The following is a 21,378-nucleotide window of genomic DNA, read 5'->3' on the forward strand; positions in this document are numbered from 1 at the left end:
GAAGGAGAAAAAGAAAACAGTTGGAAACGCCACAATGAGTCTAGATTAATGCTACCAGTAATCTATTGGTTGAGACACATGAGGGTAAAACATTATGTAAGTTGCTCGGAAACACATGATTCCTTTTTCTTCTTCAGTATCTACAGGGCCAAATGTTAAGACTCCAGAATGAACAGTCCATTCGTCTTCAAATGTTAACTAGTGTCAGCTACTGAAATATAATTTCTGGAAAGACAGTGACAGACAAATCTGTTAACCTGCATGATCCTGACAGACATGGATAATCAATGTTCCTCGTGAGATATCCCAGAATGAATTTGATTTGCATAACTGATCAATGCAAGTGAGAAAAAGATAGTACAATTTGCCTATTTTCATAAATACAGATATTAAGCAACTTTAAAAGAGCCCTTGGTGAGAAGATATTTAATGGGGGGGAAAAAAAAAAAGAAAGCACTGCCTCAGAGAGTAGGAAAGAAAAGAATACTACACAGTGAGATGACAAGTTAAATGTACAGTTGAATCGCATGTGCTTGAAAAGAGCTCTGCTTCTCAAGGGAGACATGAGGTTATGTTATTTTGACTGAAAGAGAATTGAATTTAATAAGTTCAATGTAGGAAACAAAAAGTCATGATGATGGGATGAGATTAGAGCAGAAGGAAGAGCAGGGATCTTAAGAAATGACTGTGGGATTTGGAATTCACCGAGGCAGAGACAAGTCAAAAAACAAAACCCTTCCATTGTCTGACTTCCGGAGCAGAAACAGGCTGAATATAAATCAGTGTGCCGTTATGCAGTGTCTGAAGAGGTCACACCTGGGCATTCTGCTCAAAGTCTAGCACAAGACAGTAGCTTAGTAAAGAGGTGAAAAGGAATAGAAAATGTCACTAACAATTACCAGTTATCTGGAGGAATATCCACATTGACAGGAGAGCTTTCGGCAGCTCAGATAACAAGGTGCCCGACTGTGTATCTTAACACTATAATTATTAATATTAATCTCACTTTGCTGCAGCAACAATGAAATGGTGGGAAAAATTATTTAGAAAGATAAAGACAAAAAGAGCATGAAGACAGAAGAATGTGGGCTCTTCACAAGGGGATGGGAGACAGGACTGCCAAAAAACAAAAGGGCATGGATTAAAGAGAAAAAAGACTCACAGATTCAGTGGAACCTGGCAAGAAATTTTATGCAAAAGGCTTTACTGTGCAAAACACAGGTGCTCTCTGTAGTAAGAATACTATGCTTAGAATTTAGACTAAAACCTATCATTTTCCCCTGAGGTCTTGCTAGTTTAGTCACCCAACCGACTACATCTTATTCTTAGGTACGGTAGACAACCATTGAAAGCAATTTATTCACTGGCTTAAATTCTTGCAAAATTTTTGCAAGTTAAAACTTTCAAAGTTCCCTGAAGCCTAAGGAAAAGCCAGCAGTGACACTTGCTGCCGTTGTTCAGCCCCTAAGTTGTGTCCAGCTCTTTGGGACCCCATGCGCTGCGGCACGCCAGAGTCCCCTCTCCTTCACCGTCTTCCAGAGTTCGCTCAAATTCATGTCCATTGAATCCATGATGCGATCTAACCATCTCATCCTCTGCCGCCCCCCTTTCCTTTTGCCTTCAGTCTTTCCCAGCATCAGGATCTTTTCCAGTGAGTCGGCTCTTTGCATCAAGTGGCCAAAGTAATGGAACTCAACTTCAGCATCCGTCCTTCCAATGAATATTCAGGGTTGATTTCCTTTAGGACTGACTGGTTTGACCTCCTTGCTGTCTAAATGGACTCTCAAGAGTCTTCTCCAGCACCACAATTTGAAAGCATCAATTCTTTGGCACTCAGCCTTCTTTATGGTCCACCTCTCATATCTATACATGACTACTGGAAAAACCATTGCTATGACCATATGGACTTTTGCAGGAAAAATGATGTCTCTGCTTTTTAAAATGCTGTCTAGATTTGTCATACTTTTCTTTCCAAGGAGCAAGCATCTTTTAATTTCATGGCTGCAGTCACCGTCTGCAGTGATTTTGGAGCCCAAGAAAAGAAAATCTGTCACTGCTTCCACTTTGTCCCCTTCTGTTTGCCATGAAGTGATGGGACTGGATGCCATGATCTTAATATTTAAATGTTGAGTTTCAATCCAGCTTTTTACTAAAACTTGTTAGTAAAATCTAACTTTTCCATTTTCTTTTTCCTGGAGCTGTGCTTTCCAATATGGTAGCCACTGGCTACATATGGTTTTAAAACTGAAATTAACACAACATTCCTAAAAATGAAAAATCCAGTCTTCTAGGTGCACTAGTCACGTTTTAAGTCATTGAAAGTCATGTGTGTGCATATTGGACAATAGAGATACAGCTCACATACTCAAAGAAAGTTCTATTGGGCAAGTAATGTTCTAGGGTTTAATGGAACATTTTGATAATATGATCACTTTGGCTGTACAAATTAATGTACAGTCTTTTACCTTCACAATATAGAGCTCTGAAATAGGCAATTTCTAAGTGAATGACATTTACTTGGATGAATATGGATGAAGACATTGTAACAAATAGAAAAAAAATGTTCAAATCTTTTTGGAAGGCTGATTTAAGATGACAAATATAAAACATAGAAATGTGTCCTGTATACATGAATATGCATTTTTAAATAAAGTAAAACATGCATTTTTAAAATAATAATGGTATGCTGCAAGTTGAAATATGTCATAAGACATCTCAGAATATTTCCTGAGTTGAGAATTTGCATCTTCCTCACAGTCTTCAACTCATTCAGAGGAAGCTTTCTACCATATTTAATATCACAGGTAAAAAGACGTAAGAAAACTACTCAGATTACTATCAAAGCAAAATTTATCTTCTGGGATTTTAATGACAAAGGTATGATAAGGAGATAACTTAATTTTCAGTCATAAGTTTATAGTCAGATATTGCTGTGATGATTTATGGCAAGGAAATCTCAATAAAATGGAGTTCACTGAGAATCTTATGTTTTCTTTGAGGAATGGATCTAGAGAGGAATGGATCTAGAAGAATACAAAAAAATTACATCCCCAATGGTCTGTAAAATTCAGACAAATTAATAGCTCAGGAAGATGCTAAGGGATTCAGTCTATTCCAACTCATGCTCTTGTTCCAACAGAAATACCTACATGAGGGAGACAAAAGGTATTTGGTGAGGGACTGTAGGTTGACAGCTTTGTATAAAATGAGATGAGATACTCAAGACTCATCCTGACGGGTGATGGGACTCTCTCTTAAGCAATTTTTCATGTACAAATGCTTTGTTTTCCCATTTAGATTCAGAAGAGCTAAAACTGTATCAGTGCTGAATACAGATGCAGGAATGTGGCTAAAACCTTACTTTTTATTATGTCATAGATAAAGGGTACTTTTATTTTTACTCTGATCATCTATCTTCTTTCTCTCTTTCCATCCCTCCTTCCCTCTTTCCTTCCCTTCAGCATCTACTTTTTAAAGACATATTGATGGTAAATTATATTGTCCTTTGGTTTTTGTCTAAAAGCTATTTCATAAAAGTTTTGGGAATTACATATGCTAACGAAATTAATCACAACACATGGTTTTCATGTGGAGAAACTAAATGTGTATCAATTAATCACTTTATAAACACATACCCAGTTTTACGGGACATTTCATCAATTATAAATCACTGGTTCTCAACCCTGGACGCTTACTGGCATCACTTGGGGAGTGATAAAATAGAACAATTTGTCTCCTAATCAAAACAGCTATAACAGATCCTCCAGGGGCTGGCTGGGTTATTGGCATTTTTTCCCAGCTCCCTAGTCAGTACTTCTGTGCAGCCAGGGTTGAGAAGTATGGATGAGAGAAATTCTTCACTATAGCCCGAACCCTAAATTATGATTACATATATGCAATGCTGACTGTACATCAGAAAGAAAAAAAAAAAAACATCTGTTTAAGAGATATTATCACCAAGAAGAAGATACCATAGGGGAAAAAACATATTTACATAATTGAACTGAGCTAAAGACTACTTACCCTGTTATTAATCAAGCAAGAAAGGTATTTAGTGTATTCACATCAGAAAAAGAGAATTCAAAATATGACCCCCAGCAATACTTACAAAAGTTTTAAAATACTTTAAAAAAAAAACCAAAATATAGGAATTAGAGAATTCCAAAAGAATGAGGATGACCATATCTCATCTCACATGGTATTTTAATGGCAGTCTTGATAATAGTAACATGAGATACTAACATCAGTGTGACAGAAATGTCACCCATGTCTATTCTAACAGACACCTTGTGCTATAGTTTTCAGACGTGATGGGAAAACGCAGTCCCTCGGTTCATTACTTTAGGCACACCGTGCAGCTGAATTCTCCAGTGAATACCTCCATTCAATTTCATTAGATGAAGCTCAGAAAGCAGCAGACCCAGAAAATCCAAGAAAGCCCTATTCCTGGCTGCTTAGAAAAGAAGTCACAGAATTAAAAGAACGATGCAAGATACTGTTCTCCATTCTGTCTTGAGTTTTAAAAGACATAGATTTGGTCAAAGTGGAACAGAAGATTTTGCTTCTGAGGACAGCCAAGGTAGACCAGGAGTCTCCCTAATTAGGACCAAGTGCCCTCATCATAGATGCATGCTTGCCGGCGGGTAAGCATGGAGTAAGGACCCAACCTGGAGTAAGAGGTTGCAAACTGTGACGTGGCTTCAAAGGGCACCGCAATCTGCAGCTGGGAGAGTGCTGGAACTTAACTGTGGGAACGCCGAGGAAGGTGGGGCAAAGGACGCAATGTGAGCTAAGACATTGACTGGAAAGCCAGATTGTTTAGAATGTGCAGGTTTTGACTTCCTGGAATATCTTAATTCTATTACTGTATGACTTTTCAAAATCAGTACCTAGACGTTTTAAAAGAAGATCTGAACCAATTCATATTGCTAAGACCTTTGGGACGACGAATCTTTTTTTTTTTTGACGACCTCCTGTATCACTCCCTTCTCCTCTTTCTCATATACTTTGTCACTGAAGCATAATCTCTGTAGCAACAAGTTAGACACCCAGCAGGTTTTTTCTCAATCCATTTGCCCAGAAGTCAAAAGAGATACGAAGTGACTGATGACTAGCGCCTCTCCAGATGGCAGGCACAATTGGAGCAGTTTTGCAGACGCTCACGTTTCCTCCTCAGGCGACTGCCCACACCAGCAGAAAGCCACCTTGCTGCCTTTGATAGCTTCCTAAGTTCCACCCTGAAATAGGGAAGTCACCCCATCCTACCTCTTTGTTCTTAGCCCTCTGTGCATCTCTGATCTGGTTTTCATGATACAATCATATCAGGTCATTCTACAATACTAATTTTATAGCTTTGTTGTTGTGGTCGCTAAGTCGTGTCCGACTCTCGTAACCCCATGGACTGCAGCATGCCAGGCTTCCCTGTCCTTCACATCTCCCAGAGTTGGCTCAAACTCATATCCATTGAGGCGGTGCTGCCACCCAACCATCTCATCCCCTGTCACCCCCTTCTCCTCCTGACTATGAAACTAAGTCCCTGGCAAGACCTCAGCCCGTTTCTGCAGCCTGACCTCCCGTCACTATCCTGACTACTTCCCTCCAGCTGCACCGTCCTCTTTGCATCTCTCTGAACATACCTAAGATGCTCTTGACTCAGTGCGTTGGGGCATGTGACTGCCTCCATGCCATCACTTCCTCTTTGTTTTTCACTTAGTTTTCTGCTCAAATGACACCTCTTCAGAGAAGCCTTCTCTCTCAGTGCCCCTTGCTGTATCTCTATTCTTGCTGCTTGTATCATCTGCCATCATGTTATATACTCACGTGTTTACCCGTGTGTGTCTCTGCCACTGGGATGGATGATGGGTGATGATGGTGAGAACTTCACCTTGTTCACCACTGTATTCTCAGCACCCCCAACAGTATCGGCACGTGACAGGTGTTTCAACAATAAGGCTGAAATGTGTTTATGTAAACTGTGAGCAGTTTAGATATTTCCAGGGGATCTTGCCTACCCAGCGATTGAACCCAGGTCTCCTGCATGGCAGGCAGATTCTTTAACATCAGCATCACCAGGGAAGAATACAAGTTCATGAAACTGAAGGCCGTGTGTCTGTGGGCAAGGTCTGGGACACTTCCTGTGTCCTGGTCATCTAATCCCCACAGCAGTCTTCTGCAGGAGGTGTTGTTCTCGTTTTACAGGAGAGAGACAGGGAGCTCACCTAGAGATGAACAGGGGCAGAGTCTGAACACAGACCACGGGAAGCTGACACTTTCAGCTTCGTTCTACTGAAAGGCAACACGTGAGAAGTAAGACTAGTTGACTGTTGAAGAGTCAGCAGAAGATGACTAAGCAGAAGCTGGAGGTGTGTTACATGGTGTGTAGGGGGGGCAGACAGAGGACAGGAGAACAGGAGAAAAGGCTACGTGAGAGTTTCGTTCACCATGGCCTAAAAACTATCATCAGAGTGGGGGCAACTGTGATTTCTGCAGCCACTATTCACATTGATAAAAGACTTCTCCTAAAGTGAGGAAGCCACCTAAGAAAGTGAAATGACATAACCTGCAAAGTGAGGCTTTTCCTTTCCAATTGTAGTCATCCTGACAAATCTTTTTCTCTAAGGTCCTTACTTATTTCAACCTTTGATGCATCAAGAATTTGGGGTAAATTATATTTCAGTCTTGTATTAGTCAATCAAGAAAATACTATAATTCTAGTTATCATCATTAGCATGTTGGCTTATAACCATAAAATATCCAGTTTAACGATATTAACTCAAGAAAAACATACAGCTGTAGTTAACAAATATCATTGGACCCACATTAGCCCATATTTATTTACCCTTTCCTTTTTCAAAGTTGGTATTTCTCAAAAAAAATACAAGATTACTAAACTCAGGACATACTCAGTTTATATGAATTTTACTCATTCACAGATTTTGCAAATACCCTTTGCAATCTTCCCCAGAGGGAAGAGGATTATAAGCAATGCTTGGGAAGTAGCCGGCTATTTCATTCACAGACTTGTAATTCCTATTTTAAAGCAGGAGAAATAGACAAATCTTTCAAAGATGGCATATGGGGGGCATACTGGTAGAAAACAATTCATTCTCTTATCCCTTTAGCAAAGAAAGGTTTTTCATGCTTACTTTTCTGTCCAGCCCTTTATGTTTCATACTTTCTAATACTGAAGTAACTTTTAAGTAAGAGTGTGGGTTAATATTCAACTCTGAAGCTGTGGGGGTGGGGGGTACTATACAAGGTAAGGCTCAGACCCATGGGGCCCACGCTCTGAGTAACAGTAATTTTCACGGCCTCCTGAGTCATTGGCTGACATCCACAAGGTTTAGGAAGGACCAGAAGGATCAACTCTACTTTGTAGACATAGCAATTTAATTTCTTCATACACATAATTGGGAGGACTAACCCCAGATTTTACAACAATTAACATTTTCAAGTTCTTAATATGTGCCCAGCACATTTCGCATATACAGTATCTAATTTAATGCTCACAGAACCCCCTAGTGTTATTACTATTATCATTTTACAATGGAAGCAACTCAGGTCATTTCTTTGGTTCTGCACACTTATGAAGTCATAGACCCAAGATTTAAACTTTGTACATCTGTTTCTGAAATTATCCTTTTGATCACTTTTCTCTTTTGCTTTTTCTTCAGAGAAAGTGGAAGCTTATCACTTGGTCAATGTACTCAGTGGCCTCCTAATATAGGAAGGCATGACCAATATGTTAAGAAATTTGAGAAATCAGATACTGGCATAGGCAGAAATAACCAACATTATTTGACCCTGGACGCTCCGGGCCCAAATACAGCTATCAGAAAGCCGGGATGTTCACGTGGTGGGTGGGGTCAATCTGCAGTGCCTGGAAAGCTCACTGTCAAATTTAAAAATGTTTTTTTTTGAAAACTAGTTGTCTAAGCAGATAAAATTAAAAATTAAATTAAACAAATTTACAGTCAAATTATAAGAAACCAAGATAATAAATATTTAAAGTGCATTACTCCTTATTTTACTAAACTTTACTATTATCTGTGTTCTCATTGAGGTTGTTTATATGGAGCACATTTGGGTGGTGGAAACATACCATTTGGATGGTATTTCCACCATCCAGATATGGGTGGGGCCTTGCATTTAGTGATGCATTTGGTGGTGTCACGCTGGTGGTGCAAGTTTGGCCAAGAAGGCCATGTTCACGTGACAGAAATACGTAATCAGCGTAAGTCACAGTTTGATTTATTGCTGTGTTGATTGTCTAGTCCTAAGAGAGTGATGGAGGAAATGTTAGTAAACCAGATTAAACGTAAAAAGTGTTTCCTGAACATAACTGTCACATTGTGAGCAGCATAAAAAATCGTGGAAATTTCTTTACAGTGTTCAGCAGCTGTCACCTGACCTGGAAGAGAGGCTGCTCTCTCGTCACCGCCCTGACAGATGAGAGAACTTTTAGCATGTCTCCACTGTACCGCTGCCTTCCCACCAGTTAAGGTAACTAAGAGGATCAACCACCGTTCGCGTTTGGCCACACTCATTTGTCAGTCTGTCAGTTGCAACCATGGTTGAGCCACACATACAAGAGTACAAAAATCAGCAAAAGTATTCTGTGAGAAATGGTTGGCTAAATAGAATTTACAACAAAGAGGATCATATGTTTCTGCTTTTATAAACTGTGTGCTTTGCTGTTGTTCAGTCGCTGAGTCGTGTCCAACTCTTTGCGACCCCCATGGACTGCGGCACACCAGGCTTCCCTGTCCTTCACTATCTCCCTGAGTTTGTTCAGACTCAAACTGTGTACGACCCATCCTCTAGATCAGTAACATGTAGAATAAACCTAGGAACTTGAACACCCATGCACGCCTCTTGAATCTGCTGTTGACCATCTGCTTGAACATCCCAGGGGACGCCAATAAATAAGGACGTCATGATATTGCCTCTCAGGGAGCACAGACTCATTCAGCTAATGACAAGAAATGTAAAATACTTGCTCTAACCCATGTTTAATGTTCAGAGAAAACAGCAGTGTGTGAAAAAGCTATGAACACTCATGAGACTCAAATCATTCTTTCCACTTTATTTTTTCTTGATTTAGATTTAATCTCCTAGAGGCTCCAGTAGACACCACTGGGATAAACAGCCTCTGAGCATCACTCCGATGGGGCTTTTCTTTTTGATCTTGAGAAACTGCAGCAGGGAACTCTCCTATTTGTGAAGAGGCCAGTGACCTATTTCCCACCACCCGCTGCCCTGAGGCCAGGGGCCTGGGCAGCCATCTCTGCAGCTGGGTCACGTGACTGCGCTCCAGGGCGGCTTTGAGGGACCACGGGGGTGGGGGAAGGACGATGCAACACCACGCAGGGCCCTAGAGCCTACCCTGGGCCTCCGAAAATCTTTCTCATTCCAGGGCAGAAATAGGAGGGGGAACTCCAAGTAATTCAGGCTTCGCTGGAAGCATTTAGCAAGTGACAGAGCTCCTTCTAAAGGGAAAATATACCTCCACGGCAATCAATAGTTTGGGACACAGCTTACACACAGTGTAAATGTATAAACGAGTCCATTCTAGTTCATGCTGAACTGGAGCAGTTTCTGAGTGTGATGACCTGCTTCCCATAAGAATATATTTTTGTGAAACCTAGCATATCACCTGTGTGCTAAGTCGCTTCAAGTGTATCTGACTCCTTACAACCCCATGGACTGTAGCCCGCCCGGCTCCTCTGTCCATGGGATTCTCCAGGCAAGAACACTGGAGGGGGTTGTCGTTCTCCAGGGGATCTTCCTGAACTCGGGATCAAACACGAGTCTCTTACGTCTCCTGCATTGGCAGGCAGGTTCTTTACCATTAGCACCACGTGGGAAGCATATCACTTGGTAACAGCAAAAGAATTCAAAGAAAATATGATTCTGATCTTAGGTAAAGTCTACAGAAATTAAATGATAATTGAATAGTTTCCAATGAATTAAATGTGAGCATTATTTTTCAAAGTTTTTTTTTTAGTTAGGTTGCTGAAGCAGTATTTCAAGCAAGAGGATCTTTGTTTGTTTCTTCCTTTTGGTTTTATAATACAGAATCTCATTCCCATTGTCTTGCCCAACGTTTGAAATTCAAGGTAAACAACCCTGCCTTGACTCACTCCTCTAGCTAACGAGAAGGTTTATAGCTTCTGACCCAAAAGATTAGAATTAGCTTGAAAGACTGGTCCTATCTACAGTAGTAAAATACTTAATTAGAATAAATGCAAAGTCCTTTCCCAAGTCTCTCAGGTCTAAGACCACATGTTAATTAGAGTTAATTAGCCTAAACTTGATATTATCTGCTGGGATGACGGCCACCAGTGTGGACACCACTATGCCAGTTTGATCTTGTAGTTCTGGCAGGTGGCATTACCAGGACGGAGAATCGAATAGATTTATTCTGAACTCGATGCCACAGAGAGCATTGCACTCATTTCCTATGTGACATATTGACTAAGCAAAAAGTCTCTGAAAGTAAGGTGACCAGAATGGCCAATTATCCATTAAAGGAAACACGTTTATGGACAGGTTGTGGAAATAAGGTTATTTAAACGGCACAGACACAGAAAGCACTCTAAGCTACTTCTCAGTCTTGGAAGGGTAGTCTCAGTGAACCAGGAGGTGTGGCTCCATAATACAAAGGTAAAATAAAGCGCTGCTCCCAGCAGCTCTGAGATCTCCATCTTCAAAAGATTAAGGCAGAAACCAGATTTTGTCGAGGAATTTAGAGCCTCGAGGCTAGGAACTGGAAGCATTTGTCTCTTTTCAAATATCAAGTCTGTAATTGTAAAAAATCTTACTCACATGTCAGGACTCGGAGACCACCAGCAAGGGAGCTGGATTCCAATCCATGTTACAAGAAAAGTTGAGATTGGGAAGGAGGCATGCAAAACAGTCAAAGGAAAGAACAAACAGCAGAAACAGTGCATGAAAAACAGGAGAAAGAAGTGATGAAACGAATGTGGTCAGATATCAGAACGCTGAGAACCAGGCTGGGAAGACACTGGGGAGTAAGAAGAGGGAAGCTAGAATTCGGGGAGAACGATGAGCTGTCCCCAGGCCACCGTATCTGGAGGTCACAGCCTAGGAAGTGACATCACACGGACGGGGCGCAGAGTCATGGGCTGTGTGGACCTCAGAAACCAAATCACCTCCAGGCTGGAGTCCCCTGCGTGAGGAAACCCCTCATTAGTCAACAAAGTGTTAAGGCGCACCCCAGAGGAAAAAGTATCTCAACCACTGCAGTTTCAAAATGGAAATTTCAAGGCCAGTTTAACAGGCCTAAGAATTTTTTTTTTCCCCCCTCTCCATTTCAACAACGTATTCAGGCATGAAAATCTATCTCGGTCACATGTGTCTTTCAAAAGCATTTCTGGGATCATTTGTCAGCTGCTAGATCATTAACTTCTGAAACCTTGATTAATGCTCCCCAGAGTTCAACCTTATATCCCACTTAACTCGTTTTATACTCACTGCTTCAGATCTGCCTTTGCATTTTATAAATGATGGAAAAATAAAGCAAAAAGGAATATTTATTTCAGTGCAATAATAATGTAACCTAACAACAGATCACAATTGTTACTCATTTTTTTATTTCCTTATTTGATTACATGCTTAGGATTCACATTAAGGAGTAAATAAAACTGAGCAAGAGTCTACCTACTATTGCCACAAATAATGCAAGCTGCCACAAGCAACATAAAGCTGTAGGATTTCCTTCAGACAATGCTAACTCTCCTTGTTTGTTGTTGTTTAGCTGCTCAGTCATGTCCGACTTTTGCAACCCCATGGACTATAGTCTGCCAGGCTTCTCTGTCCATGGGATTTCCACGGCAAGAACACCAAGTTGCCATTTCCTTCTCCAAGGGATCTTCCCGATCCAGAGACTGAAGCCCCTCTCCGCACTGGCATGCGGGTTCATTACCACTGAGCCACCTGGGAAGTCCCAAAGTCAATCTAATTGCAGTTTCATTTCTTGAGCCAATACATACACTATGTATCAAGCTAATTTCATAAGTGATGCTCAAAACATTTTTAATGCTTACAGGAAAATGGTCCATTTATTTTGATAAATGTTTACCCAGAGCTATCACTTGTATTATTATGGGCTTTTAAATAATAAGAGAGAAGATATTACTAATCCCTATATATGTGACCACACATCCTTTATGATTTATAAACTAGCCACAAAGAAATAAGCCATGATTTTGTACCATTCAGAGAAGCCACTCTTATAGACCATCTATCATTTCTATTTCTTGCCACTTTCACCCTTGAGGGACAGTTTTCAGGGACTCTGACTTTTTTTCCCCTGTTCCCTCATTGCTAAAGTCTTTCCTATACCTGATTCCTGCTCCTCCTAGGAGCAAAGCCGATTCTCCTTGGTCCTTAAGGCCTTGGACTATAAGACATTCCTGAGTTAAATCAGATCTGCTTAAGTTTATTGCAATTACCAGTAGTTCTATCTACCAATGTAGTTATTATCTCTCTCTATATATATATGTAGATAGATAGATAATCTGTTGATTTATTTTCTTCTACCTATGAAAACAGAGAAACTGTCTTATTTAGCATTGTTGTATCCTCTGGACTTAGTACTGATATGCAGAAGTTGATCCTTAAATAATTTATTGAACATATCAGTGAAAGAAGGAATACAGTCTTGAGTTTTCAAGGAATGCTGGTATGATTTTAAGTTTAAATATGGAACTTTGGGGCTTCCCCACGTGGCACGAGTGGTAAAGGACCCACCTACCAATGCAGGAGACCTAGCAGACATGGGTTCGAGCCCTGGGTCAGGAAGATCCCCTGGAGAAGGGCACAGCAATCCACTCCACTATTCTTGCCTGGAGAATCCCATGGACAGAGGAGGCTGGCGGGCTATGGTCCATGGGATTGCAAAGGGTCGGACACGACTGAGTGACTTAGCATGAACACAAGCATGGAAGTCTATATTTAAGTGTAAGTTTAAAGGTAAAACTAAATTATTTTGATTCAATGGATTTCCATGACATTTCAGTCAAGGAGAGAAATAAAGACAGCTGGAGATTTTCTTGATAGTTAGGTTTTTATAAATATCCTCACTTGGCAAGAAATGTGAGAGGCCTCTAGAAACTGGGGCTCTTAACGGACATCCCCCGAGGGAAGAGCCACCAGAAGCTGAGCTTGTCCAACAACCTGTATACATTCAGAAGAGGCCTCGCCCTGCGGACGAGAAGCAGCCCGGCCGGCACCAGAGACCGCGGCTGCCTGAGCCGAGCACCCATCCTGCGGTGCCGGGGCCCGACCTACTCGGGCTGTGTGTCAGTGAGAGGTGCTGCTGCCAGTGGCTGAGCTTGTGCAACTTGTTAATGGTTGAGAAATGGAGATATTGTCCTAAAGATGATCTGATAGGGAACTATATTCGATACCCTGCAATGAATGGTAGTGAAGATGATGGTAAAGAACATGACAAAGAATAGATATATATGTATGTATAGCGAAGTCACTTTGCTCTGCAACAGTTCAGTTCAGGTCAGTCGCTCAGTCGTGTCCGACTCTGCGACCCCGTGAACTGCAACACACCAGCCCTCCCCGTCCATCACCAGCTCCCAGAGCTTACTCAAACTGACGTCCATCAAGTCGGTGATGCCATCCAACCATCTCATCCCCTGTCGTCCCCTTCTCCTCCCACCTTCAATCTTTCCCAGCATCAGGGTCTTTTCTAAGGAGTCAGTTCTTTGCATCAGGTGGCCAAAGGATTGGAGTAAAACAGAGACTGACACAGTATTGTAAACCAACTAAACTTCAATAAAAACGTAAAGAAAGATGATCTGGATGTCGAAGATGCTAGCCCAGTGCCTGCCTTAGCGAGTGCTTCATAAATGCAGTTCCTGTCCCCGTCCTGTGCCTGGACCATTACTTTGCAATTTCATAAACCTTACACACATCACACTCTAAGGTCAAACCCATGCCTCATGGCAAGTTACGCTTTGCCAATGAACTTTAGGAAATGAGGACTAATGTAAGCACATAGGAGACAGATGTAATTGTCTGTACTTTATAAGTAAGAACACTCATAAGATGTCCATGCTAACATTTGGACCACTCTTCTATCTCCTAGCCTGGTGTCTGGGTTTCAGAGAGCAACTTCCCCACATTTGCCTACACTCTGTAATAAAATAGCTATGACAGTACATGCAGCATCACAAATATTATAATGCAATATTTATACTTACATATAGTACATATATACATGCACACAAATGTGTAACATAGATAGGTTCACATACATATATGACAAGTCTTCTGACAAAAAATTAGCAGATCCACTAATTTCAATGAAAAAATTGCCAGTACTTTTTTTAAGGTATGTGTTCAGTTACATTTGATGATTGTTTATACAATTGTGTAGTTTTTTAAAAAAACAGCTTGTAATGACATTAGTTTGTTTTCTTGTTTTGGATAACATACTTTGTCCAATGATGTCGTAGGCTCGGGAAACTATAAATCTGTATTAAAGTGTATTTTCAGTCCTCCAAGAGTTATATCCATTTCATAGACTATCAAAACCAACAAAAGCCCTGGAGAAAACTTTCAGGCCAAGAAACAAATGCTATAAATCACTGGTTGCTTTGAAATGTGCACACATCTGTCAAACTGTTAGAACTGAGGAAGCTGAAGGCGGTTGGCAGCCTCAACTAAAGAAATCCTCTAACAGGGACTGTCACCCATTCAGAGACGAACATTAACTCCATTGCATAAGCTATCTAAGTGATGCATGCTTTAAAATGTGTGAGCTACAATACAGAAATAAGAACGTGGAAGGCATGCATATGATTCTCTCAGTGAGAAAGTAAATAGCACTAACAAGAAGCTTGGAGTTGTTCACCCATACCATGATGTACGCTATAAAGCCTCTTAATTCACATTATTCTCAAATTTAATGTTTTGTAAAAAACTTCGTATATTATTTTGGAGTACAGTTGGTTAACAATGATAGTTTCAGGTGTACAGCAAAGTGATTCAGTGATACATGCACACGTATCTATCCTTTTTCAAATTCTTTTCCATAATGATGGCCAAAGATGATCAGCGACGATGCCAAGAATCAGAAGATCCAAAACAAGAGCTACCCCAGAAGAGAGCCTCAGAACACGTACTTACTGTTGTTCTTGATAATTCAATAAGCATCTTTAATAGGTAGTACATAAAACAGAGAGGTAGACAGAGGAGGGAAAAAGGACACGAAAGAGCTGTCTTTAGAGCAGAAGAAGAAACGCTGCATGTGCAGAGAATGAGTTGAAGACATGAGGACAGGGAGAGACAGAGAAGTACTGCATTTCTGCAGATTACTCAGCTCCACAGCAGTTTAAAGAACAAACTGGCAGGCAGTGATCAGAAACAGAACACAGTTGCTGAGAAGGGCACGGAGCGCCCTCTGAGACAGACGTGCAGGAAAGGAAGTGGCAGCAATCTCTGCCAACGGCACTGATGCCCAGCAGACAGAAAACAGCAGCGGGTTCTCACAACAGAATGCAACAGAACACAGCGAAACACAACAGTTACTCTGAGACGCAACAATTCCTTCAGATGGCCATGTGTCTTAGAGAACTCAGGTGGCGAACGTCCTGGCCACTCACGATAACCACCCACGTGGTCTTGTGCTAGCTCAGAATAACTGAGCCACAAGGAAAGTCTCGACTCAGAAAGGTTGGGACTTCTTGGAAAAGCCCCTCATTTCTTCTTTTCATATACCGATTCTCAGGATAACAAAATGGAACTTCCCGCCTTACCCAGCTTTTAAAATTGCAGTCATTTTTTCATTCTTCTAAGCAAATAATTTTTGAACTGTGGTGTTGGAGGAGACTCCTGAGAGTCCCCTGGACTGCAGGGAGATCCAGCCAGTCCATCCTAAAGGAGATCAGTCCTGGGTGTTCATTGGAAGGACTGATACTGAAGCTGAAACTCCAATACTTTGGCCACCTGATGCAAAGAGCTGACTCACTTGAAAAGACCCCGATGCTGGGAAAGATTGAAGGTGGGAGGAGAAGGGGACGACAGGGGATGAGATGGTTGGATGGCATCACCGACTCAATGGACAGGAGCTTGAGTAAACTCTGGGAGTTGGTGAGGGACAGGGAGGCCTGGCGTGCTGCAGTTCACGGAGTTGCAAAGAGCCGGACGCGACTGAGCGACGGAACTGAACTGAATTGAAACAAATAATATCCAAAATTTTGACCAAATTTTTCAAACATTGCACCAAGGAGCAGAAACCATCTGCTTGTGTGGCTGGTACTGATTCAGCTTTGCGATACATGAGAAGGTATCAGGATGTTTTCTTTATTAACTGCAGCGTTAATGAAAGGTTTTTCAGCATTATGACTAAAAACTTTAGGATTTCATCCCATAGGTGTGTAAATTTTCTAAGAGCTTGTTTTTCTTATGAATGGGAAATATACCTTGATTTTTCATTCATTTAGAACTAAATTTAATTAGGCTCAACTCAGCAATGGGTTCAGATATTGTTTGCCTGGTCACTGGCAGCCAGAGCTATGCTATTTTGGGGTGAGTCCCTGATATCTTCTGTTCCTTTGATTTTACTAAGCCATTTATTTGCCAAGTTGTGTTTGTAACCTTTTTCTTCTGTAAAATATTTCTGAATTTGTCAGACACACACACAACCCCCCGGGAGCATCTCCTTCAGTAGTTTATTGCTTCAATTGTATTCCATCCCTCAGTCATAGAATATACATATTTTTTAAAAATCTATAATGAATTGACCTTAAGATAAAGATGTTAAATAAACCCTCATTAGAAACAACCGTATACATATGTGTATGACATCATCAACTTTTAACTGGGACATCGTCTTCCGGCTATGAGGTCACATTCTCTGCCTCTCCTTGGAGCCAGACACATCACAGGGCTAAGCTTCACCCGGTGAGACAGAGGCAGAAGAATCTCAATGTCCTTATGGGAACAGGATCAGCTGCTTCCCAGGTGCAGGGACCAGCTGGACCTACCAGGGCCACCTTGGAGCAGGAGCGTCTCGGACACGAACCACCTAAGGGATGACCACTATACAGAGACGCTGGCTCTCTGGCTCCATGAAGCTGCCCGCCAGGCCTAACTGCCTGAAGCTGGTTCACTCGCCGAGGGAGGAAGACATTTGCTTAAGGCGCTGTGGCTTAGGTCTCTGTCACTGTTGCCAAACGTAATTCTAATTAATAGGACATTCGGACCCGATGGCTTGAAAGGAAACATTCATTCATGAGGGGGGATATCTTTCCGAATAAATACGATATTCTTATTTTCAATAGGCTTGACGTATCTTTTTAGTTACCCAGATGTTTATTAATGCAGGTTCTTAAATTTACTGAAAATGTCTACCCTTGGACCAATAAATCAGTCTTACAGCACGACACAAAAATAAATTTTAGATTGAACAGCATTATCTTTTGTATATTTTTAGTCACTAAACAAGAAAAAAGAAGCCACTGACACATTTATCTGCCCATCTAAAAAGGATTTATTACCACATCATACAAAGTTTTTGCTTCCCACCAGGAAAATTAACATAATTAGGATGTGTCATTAAGATAACATATTAACAATTATGATAGACATTCAATGTGGTTACAACATAGAATTGCAAATACTGAGTTGGGACATCTAACATGCCTACTATCTTCCGGGGTGCAAGGTGACAGATCCCAGGAGAAAGAAAAATGATGTCATAAAAGAATTATCACAGAGAAGAATGATAATCAGATTTCCTAGGGAAATGACCTTCTTTTAGCTGAAATCATTCTCTAGTTTACAGGAAACAAAGAAAAGTTTTAGGGGCTTTCCTGGTGGCTCAGTGGTAAAGAATCCACCTGCCAATGCAGGAGTCTTGAGTTTGATCCCTAAGTCAGGAGAAGGAAATGGCAATCCACCCCAGTGTTCTTGCCTGGAAAATCCCATGAACAGAGAAGCCTGGTGTGCTACAGTCCATGGGGTCACAAAGAGGCGAACAGGACTTAGCAACTTTTGCTTCCAACCAAAGAAGGGAGGGAAGGATTTGAGAAACGTTGCAAATAACGGCCTTATAGTATTTAGTGACTGGTTAGATGTGGGGAGAGAGAAAAGGGAAAAGTCAGATCAGAGGCTCCCCAACACATCTGTGTAACTGATGGGTAATGTGCCTCATATAGTATGGTTTTGTGTATAAAATATGCACATAGCTTTAAAAGTTATAGCTACAAAAATGTAGCTTCATAAGTGTATAGCTACAAAATACACTTTTTGTATTTTTTAATTATTGTTTTACCAACAAACCCTCTCTCTCTCTGGCATCATCCTATTATTTTTTGTTAACCACAGTATATTTTAAAGGGGCAAATCATTTTAGAAATTAAAGTTTCAAAATCATTTATATAGCTTTTTCATACATCTCTCTAATGGGCTAGGAAGGCTGTCTCTCAAAAGCTGTGTTTTAGCCAATAGCGTTTAAATGCAAATAATATTTCTTTCCTATCTCCAGAGCAATAAACCAGGTTGCATCCTAGTGAGGCAGGCAGATGGCAAGCATCACTATTGGTTCTGCATTTGAGAGACCAATTAAAACACCAATCAGTCAACTTGTCAGTACCCTCATCCAGTCATTAGGTAATGTATCAGTTATCTGTTGTTGCAGAACAAATTATCCCCAAACTTCACACCTTAAAGTGGCAAAGTTTTTAACCCAGTTTCTATGGGTCAGGAATGGGATCATGAGTTTGCTATGCCTGTAGCTCAAGGTATCTCATTTCTAGTTCTGCCAGATAAAATGTAGATTAAATTTGAATGTCAGCAGGTGAATAACAAATAATTTCTTAGTATAAATGGGTCTCAAGCATTGCATGGGACATATTTATAGTAAAAAAAAAAAATTACCGTTGTTTATCTGAAATTTTGATTTATCAGAGCGTCTTGTATTTTTAGCTACTAAATCTGGACACATCAGAGCATCATGTATTTTTAGCTACTAACCCAGGAGGTTACAGTGAAATGCTGGCTGGGTCTGTGATGTCTCAAGACGTCACTCACCCACGTGCTTGCCCTTGGGCCTCAGGGTCTCGTGAGCTGGGTTCCTCACTTCTTTGGGAGCTGTTAGACGGAGCGTCTTAGTTTTTAGCCACACCACACAGACCTCTCCCTAGGGCTGCTTACAAAATGTTGTCTTACTTCCCCAGCATGAGATCCAAGAGAGGGTTCAAATGGAAGCCACTGCCCATTTCTATCCAAATCTCAAAAGGGACAGCCCATTCTTTCTGCCATATTCTACTTGCTGGAAAGAAGTCAGTCAATCGGTTCACGTCCAGGAGAGGGGGCTACCCAAGGCCCCTTCTAAGAAGCAGGGATCAGTGGAGATATCACGGAAGCTGCCCACAGTGGGTGTATTCCCAAAAAATGAAATTTTCTAAGCTCAGAGCAGCCTTTAAAAGCATAGCTTATTTTTTCCCTTGGTTATTCCTCTCTCTCCTCAAAACATATCCAAAATAAGAAATAATAGGTTACCTGACCATAAGAGATTTAGCACACAATCAGCTAATTGCATTTTGTAGAATTAATGATGAAGAATGGCTGTACATATATATATACATTGAAACTCATACACATGAATTCTGGGTCTAATATAAGTTATTTAAAAGCTGTCTTTCTATAGGCCTAGTTCAATACAGAACCATATTTGCACGCCTCCTCTTAGGATGAGTAGTAAGAAAACCAACATATTCTATTGCATCTTTTTATAGATTATGACAGAATATTAAACATGTTTCCAAACTGCACCAAGATAAACACATTACTTATAAATTAAAAACTCTAAAATGATGCATTTATGTTTAAAATTAAAACACTCTATTATCTGAAAACTATCTTTTAATTTAGCTGGTTGCATATATAAGAATTTTAATTCTTAATAATTGTTTACAGAAAATGTTGATTTTGTATTGATGACACTAACAAGCATATTTTAGTCAGAAACCAGTAAAGGAAGAGAAACTATAAAATCCTTCAAGAAACATTTCACAATTGAACTCTTTTTCTCCTAAATAAGTTACGTAAGATACAGAACATTGTATTCACATCGCAGTTTTTCATTTGGTTCTAGGAAATTATGTGAACTTTCTGGTAATCTAAGATAATTGTTTTCCTCCACTGTGATTTGGAAATAAGTTACGGTATCAGCCAGAAAACTTCCAATTTATGTCTTTAGAATTACAAAGGCGTTTTTTTCCGTCAGATCTTAGGGGCATTTTTGAGTATCTTCCTTAAAAGATGCTTTAATTTTTTGTGCCAGTCTCTTTCTTTACATAAGTAATTGTTGTAGTTATTAATAAAACTGTAATTTCAGTTAGCAAATACCATGCCACTTTAAGATTTAGGTTATAGGTATTATTCTTAGCATTGCCTCAATTTCCTTCTCTCAGGAAAGGAAGAGTGACAAATTCATTTCTACTTTAGGCAATTTCCTCTAAAAACTCAACTACCCAGAAGGGAAGCTTCCCACTCCTTCCCATGGTCAAGATTGAGCTGTTTCAAGCTATCTGCAGGCCAAGAAGAGCCATTATCAGTATCTAAATTTGGATCTTGACTGTCAGATTCTCATTAGCATCTGCACTAGAAAATGGCTACTTGAAGTCACTCATCCAGCGAACGAAATTGGCTTTTAAAGCCGGTGCCGGGACGCCGCTGCTGCCGCCGCCACCGCCGCCTCCGCTCCCGTCGCCTCTGGTTCTTCAAGCTCTCGTCACCTGAGAGAAGCTGTTCCGGTGTCGGATCCGGCGGGGAAAATGGTGGAACCAGGGCAAGATTTACTGCTTGCTGCTTTGAGCGAGAGTGGAATTAGTCCAAATGACCTCTTTGATATTGATGGTGGAGATGCGGGGCTTGCAACTCCAACACCTACGCCTCCCATACAGCAGCAGCCTCCATCTACTACAACGTTTGTGCTGAATCAGATAAATCAGCTTCCGACCTTGGGATCTACAATTGTAATGACTAAGACACCACCTGTAACCACGAATAGGCAAACCATCACTTTAACGAAGTTTATTCAGACTACTGCAAACACACGTCCTTCAGTCTCAGCACCAGCAGTACGAAATGCCATAACTTCTGCACCTTCAAAAGACCAAGTTCAACTGAAGGACCTGCTAAAAAATAATAGTCTGAATGAACTCATGAAACTGAAGCCACCGGCTAATATTGCTCAGCCAGTTGCAACAGCAGCTAGCTGAATTGGGTGGCTTGCTGGATCTTAACTCCTAGACCAGGGATCGAATCTGTGCCCTTGGCAGTGAAAGCATGGAGTTCTACCACTGGACTGCTGAGGAATTCTCAAAATGT

General features: G+C 40.8%; 2 protein-coding genes across 2 annotated transcripts in view; one reads left to right on the forward strand and one right to left on the reverse strand.

Annotated features, from left to right (window-relative positions):
- The window catches only part of NALF1 (NALCN channel auxiliary factor 1), a 587,247-nt gene that overhangs the window by 61,896 nt on the left and 503,973 nt on the right, over positions 1 to 21,378 (reverse strand). The window lies entirely within an intron of this gene.
- Positions 15,090 to 21,269, forward strand: LOC133049676 (protein strawberry notch homolog 1-like). Its single transcript, XM_061133824.1, has 2 exons — positions 15,090 to 15,160; positions 20,705 to 21,269. The coding sequence occupies exons 1-2, from the start codon at positions 15,090 to 15,092 to the stop codon at positions 21,267 to 21,269; spliced, it is 636 nt and encodes a 211-aa protein (XP_060989807.1).

Source organism: Dama dama, chromosome 30, assembly GCF_033118175.1.
Source record: "Dama dama isolate Ldn47 chromosome 30, ASM3311817v1, whole genome shotgun sequence".
In the NCBI taxonomy this organism is placed as follows: Eukaryota; Metazoa; Chordata; class Mammalia; order Artiodactyla; family Cervidae; genus Dama; species Dama dama.